Source organism: Galeopterus variegatus, unplaced genomic scaffold, assembly GCF_000696425.1.
Source record: "Galeopterus variegatus unplaced genomic scaffold, G_variegatus-3.0.2 Scaffold1946, whole genome shotgun sequence".
In the NCBI taxonomy this organism is placed as follows: domain Eukaryota; kingdom Metazoa; phylum Chordata; class Mammalia; order Dermoptera; family Cynocephalidae; genus Galeopterus; species Galeopterus variegatus.
Genome location: NW_007728057.1, coordinates 388219 through 399725, shown reverse-complemented (window position 1 = coordinate 399725; position 11507 = coordinate 388219). Strand labels below are relative to the sequence as shown.

At 50.5% G+C, this 11507-nt stretch overlaps 1 protein-coding gene across 1 annotated transcript in view; it reads left to right on the top strand.

The window, feature by feature from the left end:
* Nucleotides 1–10936: 10936 nt before the first annotated feature.
* USH1C (Usher syndrome 1C (autosomal recessive, severe)) overlaps nt 10937–11507 on the top strand; it is a 38288-nt gene continuing 37717 nt past the window's right edge. Inside the window, exons 1-2 of the mRNA XM_008579711.1 lie at nt 10937–11080; nt 11187–11325. Of these exons, the coding sequence (XP_008577933.1) occupies nt 10941–11080; nt 11187–11325 (279 nt within the window). The 5' untranslated portion in view covers nt 10937–10940. The remainder of the gene's footprint in view (nt 11081–11186; nt 11326–11507) is intronic.

Sequence of the window (11507 nt, the reverse complement as noted above, 5' to 3'; positions counted from 1 at the left end):
AGGTGTCTCGCGCCTCCCAGCGGCCCCGCCCCGCCTCCTCCCCCACCCAGGCCCCGCCCCACAGCTCCCAGGCCCTGCCCCATCCCGAAGGCTGCTCGGCTGGCTCCTGTCAGCTCCCGGCAGCCGGGCACCCGAAGGGAGCTGGTCGTGCAAAGACGTGGCCCCATCCAGCCAAGCCATGGACCGGAAGGTGGCCCGAGAATTTCGGCACAAGGTCAGACCTGCGAGAGGCGCCCCAGCTTCGGGGACTCCAGAGTCCCGGGGGGGGGGGGGGCTAGGCAGCTCCAGTGCTACCCCTCTTTTCCTGCCCAGCTTGAGGGCTCTGGGTGGGATGGCACCCTTGAGGGTCGTTTGGCTGGCAACAGGGATCCCAGTAAAATGAGAAACGGGGCACTGCGAGTCCAGGTGTAGGGACTCTAAACTGATCTCCTCAAAGTGTCCTTTCTCCTGCCCTCCAGGGGCTGGGATGGCTCTGGGGTTGGAATTCATTCTGGCCTTAGCCTGAGACAGGGCACTTCCCTAAGGTGCCCCATAGCAGGCCAATCTCCCTCCTTCTTAGTGCCCCCAGCTCAGGACTTTTGAAGCCTGTGGAGAGAGTCTGGGGCAGTATCTGAGAGGTGAGGATTGGGAGAAGGAAACTGTGTGTCCTTTCTCTGCCCTTTGACCTCAAAACGCAAGTTAGAAGCATTTCAGGGAGTCCCCTACCTGCCTCCGGACCTTTCTCAGGGCCTGAGAAATAACTGAGGACTGGTGATGGCCAGGGTGCAGTGGGGAGGAAGTGAGGACATACCGAGGGTGTGAGGAGCTGGGCTCTGGCCAGCCACATCCTTCAGGCAGAGCCACATCTCCCCTGCTGTGGGACTTCATTCGTGGTCCGGGGTCCTAAAAGACTGTCATTGGAAGCTGGGCATTTTTCAGAACTGTTTCTAAAGCTGTACAGGATCTGCTGAGGTCCTGGGGACAGAGGACCGTTGAAGAGACCCAGTGGGCTTCCCCACCAGGCCTTAGGATCCCTCAGAGTCTGGAGTGAAACCACAGGTGTCTGGAGCTACTCACAGGCCCTGCCTGAGAGGTAGTCAACTGTGTGCTCTGAGGCCATCCCGGAGCCCCAGAGGGGGAGTGTCTTTAGACCAAGCCAAACCCCTTCCTGGGTCTGAGGGGCAGAGCATAGGCAGGCAAGGTCAGGGTGCTTAACCCCTGCCTTCCCATAGAGAGGCCAAGAGAAACCCAAGAAGCCAGCCAATGTGGGCCACAGGGCTAAGGACCAGGGGCTGAGGATCATTCATTCATTTAATAAACATGTTTTGAGCACCTATTCTGTGCCAGACCCAGTCTGTACCCTCAAATTACAGGCCATGTGGGTGGGAGACAGACCCTTTGCTAGTAATTACCCACGGCTGGGTGCTGATTATTGGGACCAATGTTTGGTAGGGTCACAGAGGAGACAGCTCATAATGGCAGAAGTCTCCTAAAAACAAGGCCTTGGGCATACCGGATCCTGCTCCCAGGGCTGAGAAATAGCTGGAAGTTCCATAAGAGTTCAGCTGGCAAATATCAAGAGCAGAATGAGATAGTGTTCACCAGTGCATCCTGTTTCAAAAGGATGTGTGGGGAGAAATTTCAGCCACTGAGGACATTTGGTGAGTGTAGATTTCAGGCAACCCACTTAGAAGGAGCTCAACCTCTCGTCCCCACCCCAAGACTTGGGCTTGAATTTCACTTTACCACCCTTGCACTGTAATGTCAGCCTCTCTTTTGCCTTCTTCCAGTGGGGTACCTACTCTGCCTGTTTTGCGAGAATCACCTCTGAGTCTCTGGTGCCTGACTCAGCCCCTAAGTTTGGCCCTTCCTTCTCCCCAGGCCCCACAGGCTCCAAAGGGCCTCAGGTCTCTGTGTTTCTACAGCCCTGCTCTTCCTCATCACAAGAGTCATTACCTATTAATGCCCTTGTGTGTGCAGGCAGGGCAGGCACCATGCTGGGCAAGGCCTGGGTTGGACTTTGTGCCCTGCTGCCTCAGAGACCGCAGCAGCCTTCCCCTCCTAGGTTGGGGATCGTTCAGGAACTGGGGAGAGAAGAGGAAGCAGCAGAAGATGCTGGGTGAAATTTACAGCCTGCTGTTGATTGCTTTCTATATGTCCCTTTCTTTGTGTTTTGGAGCAAATATACCCCTGGGGAATGATGTGCAATCTAAATCCTTAGTTGTTAGAGATGGTGTTTAAGGTGGTGTGTTATAATAGAAGAAGCTGTGTGACCTTGAGCAAGTTACATAACTCCTCTGTGCCTCAGTGCTCTAATTTGTGAAATGAGGATAACAATATTTAACTAATAAGGATATCATGAGTGCTGAATGAGATCTACATGTGTGCAGGGAGCTTACGTAGACCCTAGCACTTTGAGAGTCCTCAGCAAATGTCCACTGTTGTGTATTATATGGAGTTAGACAGAACTGGGATCAAATCTCCCTGTCACTAACTGCCAGTGAGACCTTGGGTAAGCCACTTAATCTCTCTGAGCTTTAGTTTCCTTAGCTATGAGATGGGATTCCTAGTGCTTACCTCACGAGACAGGATTAAACAGCATTCAAGTACTGGTGCTCTGGGCCCACAGTAACCACTGTGACTGTTCCCAGCCGGACTACAGGATGTCCTGCTGTTTGAGCCAATAGGCCCCAGGCATTTGCTTCTCTCAGCTTGTGCAGTTTGCCCAAGGCCCCCAGCAGCACTTACATGCCCTTCCCTGTAACAGGTAACAGCCTTGGGCCAGGAAGAGGAGTGGAAGGTCTGGCATGATCAGAAACTAAGGTTTCTCCCCCAGAGAACCAGCTTTTCAAAGAAATACTGCTCCTCTGTTCATAGCACGTGCACATTGCAGGAACTTGGTTACTCATTTGCTCAAAAAGTATTTACAACCTTTTCACCAATCATGCATTTATGGACATCTCTACTGTACCCTGCCCAAGACTAGGCATCTGGGCGTGGGGCAGCATGAGTAAAGTCAGAAAGAGTCCCTGCCTTCAAGGAATTTACTAACCATTTATTTACTCATTCATTTATTCACACATACAATAGATATTGACTGAGCTCCTAATACATGCCAGGCAGTACTGTAAGCATAGAAAAACAAAACAAAGCCCCTGCCCTGTTAGAGAGTACATGCTAGTGGGGAAGACAGTCAGTTAACAAGTAAACCAATAAAAGTATCATATACTGCCAAGTAGCGGCAAATGCTATGAAAAAAATTAACACGGGAGAAGGGAAAGAGAGTATCGAGATGGTACTTTATATAGCGTAGTGATGAAGGCCTCTCTGAAGAGGTGATATTTGAGCAGAGACCTGGAAGAAGTGAGGAGGCACCGTGGGGATACATGTGGAAGAGCATTCCAGGAAGAGGGACCAGCAAGTGCAAAGGCCCTGGGGCAGGCATATGCTTGTTGTGCTTAGGAGCGGCAGGTAGGACAGTGTGTCTGAGAGGAATTAAGGAGTAGAGAGCGGTGATAAATGGGTCAGAGAGGATGGAGCCTGGTAGGCAGTGGTCAGGACTTTGAGTTTTGTTCTAAGTGTGATGAGAAGCCAGCATGGGAGGGCCGATTTACATTTGCTGTAAAAGAGATTGCCCTGCAGAGAACAGAACAGACAGAAAGGGCCAAGAGTAAAAGGGGAACTCGAGTCAGGAAGCTCCTGCAGTAGCTCAGGCCATAGACGAAAACTTGGAATAAGGTGAGAATGGGTCAGGCCGAGGATATGTGTTAAAGGTAGAACTGACATGCTCTGAGTCAGGAAGCTCCTGCAGTAGCTCAGGCCATAGACGAAAGCTTGGAATAAGGTGAGAATGGGTCAGGCCGAGGATATGTGTTAAAGGTAGAACTGACATGCTTTGCTGATGGGCAGGCTGTGGGTATGGAGAGAGACATCAAAGGTGAGTCCATCTTTGGGGAGAAAGAGCAGATGGGTGAGTGGAAACCAATAGCTCCATCTTGAATGTTTGAAGTTTGAAATGCCCTTTAGACCCTCAAGTAGAGAAGAGACTAAAAAGGCCGGTAGGGTCTGGGCTGGAGATAAGCATCAGCGTGTCCTTGGAGTATAGATCAGTCCTGAGACCGATGAGGTCACTTAGAGAGACAAAGACCCAGGACAGCCTGGGGCACCCCACCTTTCGGAGGAGAAGGAGCAGCAAATGAGGCAGGAGAACCAGGAGGAGGACATGACTGCCGTGCCAAGCACTGGGTCAAATGCTACAAACTAGCTGGCAAGAGAAGAGACTCTTGAAAAGATGAAGGGTATGTCTATGGCCTTGATGGTGGTGACGGTTTCACAGGTGTATACTTATCCCCAAACTCATCAAGTTGTATAAATTAAATATGCACAGCTTTTTACATATCAATCATACCTAAATAAAGTGGTTTTAATATCAAAGAAAGAAAAGATGGAGAATAATAAAGCAAGAGGCAAATAAACCCAGTATATCAGGGGTGCACACTATGAGGGCCTGGGAAGAAGTGTGGCTGGATCCATTCATCCCACCAACATTCATGGAGGGCCACTCACAGCCAGCTGCTGAGGATATAGAATTTGTATCCATTTATTCTTACTTAGTTTTATTTAACAAACACATAGGACTTACTTGCCAGGCACTGTTGTAAACTCTTCATAACTATTAACTCGTTGAATTAATAATAAAAACAATTATTAATCTCTCTTAGAAGGATTAAATTCTATAAAAAAAGAGAACTTTATCCCCATTGTACAGATGAGGAAACTGAGGCACAGGGGTGCAGACCCGGTTGGGGAAGGGACTTGTTGGCTCCTCCACACTCGCACCCCAGGCCTGTGTCTGGGCCACACACAGGTCCGTGGGAGACAGGCAGATAAAGAGAGAAGGTCAACACAACTCGGAGAGTCTCATGGCGGAGGTGGGGACACAGTGCTGTTGCACGCACAGAGAATGATGTTACAGACTTTGTGGGGGAGGCTGATGAAAGCCTTAAACAAGAAGAGGGGACATTTGAGGTGAATCTTACAGGTAGAGGAAGAGTCCCCAGAGAGGAAATACTGCTGGTACCACCACACTAATGGCTAATATTTCATACCAGCCACGGTCGCAGCAGGGAGCAGATGGTTCATCCAAAGGGGAAACCAAAGAGAGCTTTATGAAGGGACAGTGTAGAAAAGGGCAGGGATAGCTGAAGGACAAGGCATGGTCACACACCCTGGGGCTGGCAGCAGGAAGCCAGCACCCATGAGGGGCTGGGGGAGGGAGGGTCACCAGACTGGGGAGAACCAGGGCTGCAGAGCGAGGCCCAGACAGGAGCTGCAACCTGAGGTGGAGGGACTTGCCTAATCGTGGTCCAGCAGTCAGTGAGTCAGGGACTAAGAACAATTCCTTTCTCCTAGCGCCCTCTCCTCTCCTGCTTGTGCCTGCCCATGGCTGGACACAGCAGGAAGCCAGAGGGCACGGGAGACCAGGCAGAGTCTCCCGGGACAGGGCAGAGAAGGCTGGAGACACAAAAGAAAAGATCCAGCACACATTTGGGAGCCTCTGAAATGTCTCGGGCACTGTTGTAAGTGCTTTACACGTACTCAGTCATTGAATCCCCACAACAGCCTAAGGAGGGTTCATCGAGTGGAACAACATGCATTATTCAATTTGTTCTTGCTCTCTTTCTCCCTTTTTGGCTGGGTGCACACAGAAAGTTGAATTTGCAGGAGTTAAGTGTTGTGTGGTTTCCCTATGCAGCTGTTCTGAAGGGCTACTCTATATGGGGGAATACAGGAAGAGGAGGCGGCCCAGATTTTGCCTCCAAAGCCCCAGGCAAGGGCCTGAACACTGTGAGGGTGGAGGTGATCCCTTCATACAGACTGATAGCGCAATACCACTTGAGCATCAGCCAGAGAATGCTAATGCTGGGTGAGGATAGGGGGTTAGTGTGATAAAGAGACCCCCCAACACTTACTTGTAGAAACTCCTTGGGGTTTCTGTGCCTAGCATCAAGAGAAATCCAAGAAAAGGAAATGCTTTCTAAACCTAGCTGGAGAAAGAAAATTGGTGTCTTACACACAGTAGTTACTCGATAAATGTATATTGGACAATGCATACAAAAAAGTGATAAATGGTAAATGGATACCATGTAGTGGTTTGAAAAAAAGCAGAGGTTTTAGAGCCAGCAGGCTTAGGTTGAAGTCTCAGCTCTGCCACTTCTCTTAGCCTCTAGTTTCTCATCTGTAAATTTCCTCAGTCACTGGAGACAATCAGTAAGCAGCGTCTGGGAGGCAGGTGAGGAGGCTCTGTGCTGGCGTGATTGGGAAAGACTCTAGAAGAGTCTTGGACCTCACCTTAGATGAAGGCGAGCTCACATGGGAGGAGGGAGGGGAGTCCATTTTGCTCAGGTCTGCAGACTGGTCTTCTGTGACAAGCTGGACATGAACTAAGAGGAGACAGATGCAGGAAGCTGCAGCAGATGGGTGCTGAGGAGCCATGGGACTTGACCTAGCACTGGGCCAACAGGGTAGAAGGAAGGCTCTAGACTAGAGCAAGTGGAGTTCATTCCTCATTCAACAGACAGCCCTGAGCGCTGCATGCCCATGTGCACTGCAAGGTGCTGGGAGCAGGGAAACAAAGCACATGGGCGGATGGCAGGGAAGAAATGAGTGTGGGAGACCCACCAGGCACAGGGTGCTTTACATGCACTGAGCACAAGTTGCTGGGAGAACGGTACAGAGTGCCCTAGAGAGGGGATCCCAGAGGCTGGTCAGAGGCTCCCTGAAGCTGCTCCTTGGACTGGTGCTAGGTGGAATTCCAGGAGAGGGTACTATATAACTTTTTAAATATATAAAAAGTGAAATTTGAGTTATGGTGGTGATGTTACTGCACATTCAGGCCTCCAGAGTAACTTCCAACTTTCTCAGTTTTCTTTCTCGGTGCCTATTAAAGCCCGAAAAGTGAGGTGTGAGCGTATGTTTTCACTTGGGTGTGGTCAGAGACTAAAGCAGTGCTGTTACCTCTGATTCTCTGCAGAGACATTTCCAGCTGGGAATGATCCCTCCATGTGTAGGATCTCCTGTGCAGAAACCATTTTTCAATTTTTTTAAAAAATTATTTTTCACTTAGATTCATATTTAAAGAGCAGTCACATAAACCAGATCTATTTTCGTAGATATTACGGTATATAGAGAAATTTTTTAATGGATGAGTTGGATACGGAGTTAGATGGGACTTTCTGAGTGAGGATAGGGGTTTCTGTGTGTTGGGGGAAGGGTCTGTTCAGCTGTAGCCTGAGTCCCACTTGGGATGTGGTGGAGAAGACCCTGGAGAAGCAGGCAGGCAAGGGAAGACCGAAGCTAGGGTTTGAGTGACCTAACCGGTGAGAGTGTGTGGACATGAGGCTGAAGAGCTGAACTCTGTGAGCTGCCTCAGAAGGAAACTGCTAGGGTGTGATTTCTGGATGGGGGCCTCTGGAGGGCTGCCCACAGGGGCCAGAATCCAGGGACCCCGAGTAGGTAGCAGGCTCTTTTCTACAAAGACCATCTCAAGTAATATGTGCTTGGCCCAGGGAAGGAAGAAAAACAGAATCCTAGACCCCAAAGTTGGAAATTCCCTGAGTCTTCTATTTCTACTTAGTGCATAATAAACAATGTCTACCTAGGACAGCCCCTCACTACTGAAACTTAATGATGCAGCTGAATGCATTTCTGCCAAGAGGGCTGGCAGAGAACTTCAGTCCTAACGCCTCAGGCAATGAGAGATTCCCTCTCTCATCCTTTTTCTTGTGTCATCGCCAAAGGCTAGAGCCTAATTCTAGGGCAAAGGGACAGAGGCAGAGGGAATGGCATACCCCAAGGCCCTGAGGCTGGAGAGAGGTCAGGGATCCTCTCTCCAATTAAATCAGATGGGATTTTTATGCTCCCTAATGAGTCATTCAAACAATATTCTGTTTTCTTACTCATTGTGAACCAAGCCAAAAGCAAGATGGGGATTAGAGATAAGGAAGAATTTCTTGAAAGCGAAGGGTTTGAAACTTTGGCCTAAAGGAACCTTAGGAGTCATTTTCCCTTGGAAGGCCTCAGTCATAGTAAATGGACATGGTGCAGCAGAAGGAGCATAGGCTTTGTAGTCAAACCTTGGTTCAGATCTTAGCTCTGCTTTTTAGCTGTGGGGCCTTGGGTGAGTTGACTTAACCTCTCTGATTCTCAGTTTTCTCATCTGCAAAATGGTGTGACAAAAATATCAACCTCATCGGGCTGGTGTGATAAAACATGGACTAAAGCCCATGAAAAGCTCCTGGTGCCACTGCATGGGAGCTCACGGGGACTCTGCAAGTATTTCCCTTCCCCTTCTGTCCCATGATTCCCTTCCTCCTACCTGAATTGTGTAGGCATACCAGGGGGCAGGGGGACAAATTCACTCAATATTTATTTATTGAGCACTTACTATGTGTTACGCACAAGGAATTTAGAACAAAACAAACCTCATCCTTCGCCTTGTGGGGTTTTCCATCTAGTGAAGTAGACAGACAAAACAATTCACAAAAAAAGCAAACCTTAAATTACAAATTGTAATTGAGGTGATGACAGAATTGAAACATCTCTGGGGGGTGGGAGTGGGTTCTCTCTCTGTGAGTGGGCACGGAACACCTCTCTGGGGAAGGAGGCCAGCCATGCAGGGAAGGGGGTAAACAATCCAGGCAGAGGGAACAGCGTTACCCCAAGGCCCTGAGGCTGGAGAGAGTGTGGCCTGTGGGAGGAACCAAAAGGAGGCCCGTGTAGCCAGGAAGAGTGGTAGGAGAGCTGGTTGAGCTTTAATAAGGTGAGGAGTCTGGATTTTGTTTTAAGTGCAATGAGAAACTATTAAGCAAGCAGATTACATGATCTAATTTATAAAGATATTTCTAGTCTCCGGTCCTTGGGGCATTCAATAGATTTCTCTGCTCGGACTCCTCCATCATAGCCCAATGTGGGCAGCCCAGGTAGAGTGTGTAGAGAGTCTAGGCTGTGTCTTTACAGAGATGGGCTTTTGGAGGTACTCCTTTGTGTGGTGTATGCAAGAGCCCAGTCTACCATCCTAAGATATAGTACCATCCATCAAGCAGATGCTTCCATTCCCTATCTTCTAGCTGGCTGGGAGCCCCTTGAGGTAGGGAGAAAGCGGGGATGCTCTTACTGGAGCCGGTGGGGTGAACTTCTGTAGCACCTGAAGCCCAAGCTGTGGTCAGTGGAGGGCAAGCCTACTAGGTTGTTCTCATCTTCAATGAAATGCTCAGCCTGATTTTAGAGGGAAGGGGGTCTGCCAGAGGGAAACCAGAAATCTGCATTCTATACTCCCTGCTCAGGCTCAGAAATCCCAAGGGCTAAGCCCAGCATGTCTTCCCTGTCTTAGGAAAGACAGACTGCTCCTGGTCTTTCAGAACCCTTGAGATACCCACAGAAAAATAAGGCTGCTCTGGCCCTCCTCTGAGAACCAATCAGGTGGAATCTTGCAGCTTCCAGCAGCAGCTTCTCACCATGAAGGGCTGAGGACTAGAGCCTAGAGGAGGGAGGGACCCTCTGATCCCTCAGGCTTCCACCTTGCCCTGTTGCCCAGTTTGGGGCTGAAGAGAGAGCCAAGGACATGGTGCATAGAGATTCACACTGAGCTATCCCAGGGAGTAGAATTCAGAGCTCCTGGCCCACCAGCTCCCCTGGGATTGAGATGCTAATGAAATAGCTCCTGAACCTGACCTTAGAGCCCCAGCCATTGACATCAGCAAAGTTGAAGTGATGTAACCTGACTCTCCCCCTGCGGGGGACAGGGGATGTGAAAGGACCTGGGGAGGGGGAAGGAGTGGCCAGAAGGCTGACTAGTGGACAGAACTCAAGGCCAATCCAGCTTAGGCCAGGACAGAGCAAGGTGGAGTTCCCCTGTTGTTGGTATCACAGAATTTGGTGGCAGGATGCTGCCAGTGGGTAGGATGTGCTATCTGAGTGAATGGCCCAAATCCTTCCTGAAAGCATTTATCCTGCACTACAGCCACCATCAGGTAAGACATGGGCTGCTTCCAGATACAGGTGGCATAGCAATAGGGGTGTGTCACTGTCACATAGGCCTTCACATGTGTACATATTTATGTGCATCGGTAGGAATGTGAAGAAAGGAGTTTTCACTTCTAACTGTGGGGGTTGGGGGAGGACAGGAAGGCTTGAGCTGGGCTTTGAAGGATTTTGGCAGGTGGACTATCAGGGAAGAGCACTCCAGGCTGAGGGATCAGCATCAGCAAAGGTACAGAGGCATGAAAGCCCACGGTGTGAATGGGGAATGGTAAGTAATCAGGGGGAGTAGGACCTGGGGTACACAGAGACCATACATAGCCATAAGGCTGGAGGAGTTCCATGGAGATAGGCCATGGAGGGCTCTGTGCCTGCCAAGGAGAATGGGTTTTGTCTTTGGACAAAGGGTTTCAAGAAGAGGCGTGACTCACGTTTAGAAAAGGTTAGATGAGAGTGAGCAGGTCGGCAGGCAGCTGGAGATGTCTGAACAGCATGAAGCGGGAGGCATATGAGAGATACACGAGGGCAGAATTTACAGGGCTTAGCAGCAGATCAGACTGGAAGATAGGGGTATGATTAAGGTGGTCAGCATCTCACACAGAGGGTTCCTATCTGGAAAGATCCTAGACATCGGAACTAGGCAGAGCTGAGTGTGAAACCCTGGCTTGATTTCATCTGTAAAATGGGTTAATAATCCCTAGCTCACTGGTTTCCTTGTGATATTTATATGAGAATGAAGCCTTCTGAGGCACCCGGCCCAGGGTTAGGGGCTCTGGGTTTTTCAGGAGAGTTCTCCTCAATTCCTAGGCCTGGGCCCAGTGGGTGGGGACCCAAACGGAGACTGCTTTCTCTGGAAATCCCTGGGTCCCAGAGGTAACGGTCAGCAGGGAGGCTCCAGGCATCCCTCACATCTCCACAGGACCATGGATGTGGCTGTGCTAGTGGGAGACCTGAAGCTGGTCATCAATGAGCCCAGCCGCCTGCCACTATTTGACGCCATTCGGCCCCTGATCCCACTGAAGCACCAGGTGGAATACGACCAGCTGACCCCCCGACGCTCGAGGTGCAGAGGGAGCCACCAGGCGAGGCAGGGGTGGGAGAGGTCAGGCTGGGGTGGGTAGAGTTCCTCACGTGTGGTGGGGCTGTCACCCACCTCTCCTTTGGGGCAGGAAGCTGAAGGAGGTGCGTCTGGACCGTCTGCACCCCGAAGGGCTCGGCCTCAGCGTGCGTGGGGGCCTCGAGTTCGGCTGTGGGCTCTTCATCTCCCACCTCATCAAAGGCGGTCAGGCAGACAGCGTCGGGCTGCAGGTGAGTGAGCAGCGTCTGCGGGACGTGGGGCCAGGGCATCAGACTTCCTGCCTCCCTCCTTACCATCCACTCAGCCGTGTGGCACAATGTGGCCACCTGCTTTTCTGAGCCTTTGGGAGAGGAAGAGGCTGATACATCCTGACGGTGTTCGCAGATCATAGAAATTAGGCCGCAGGCAGTTG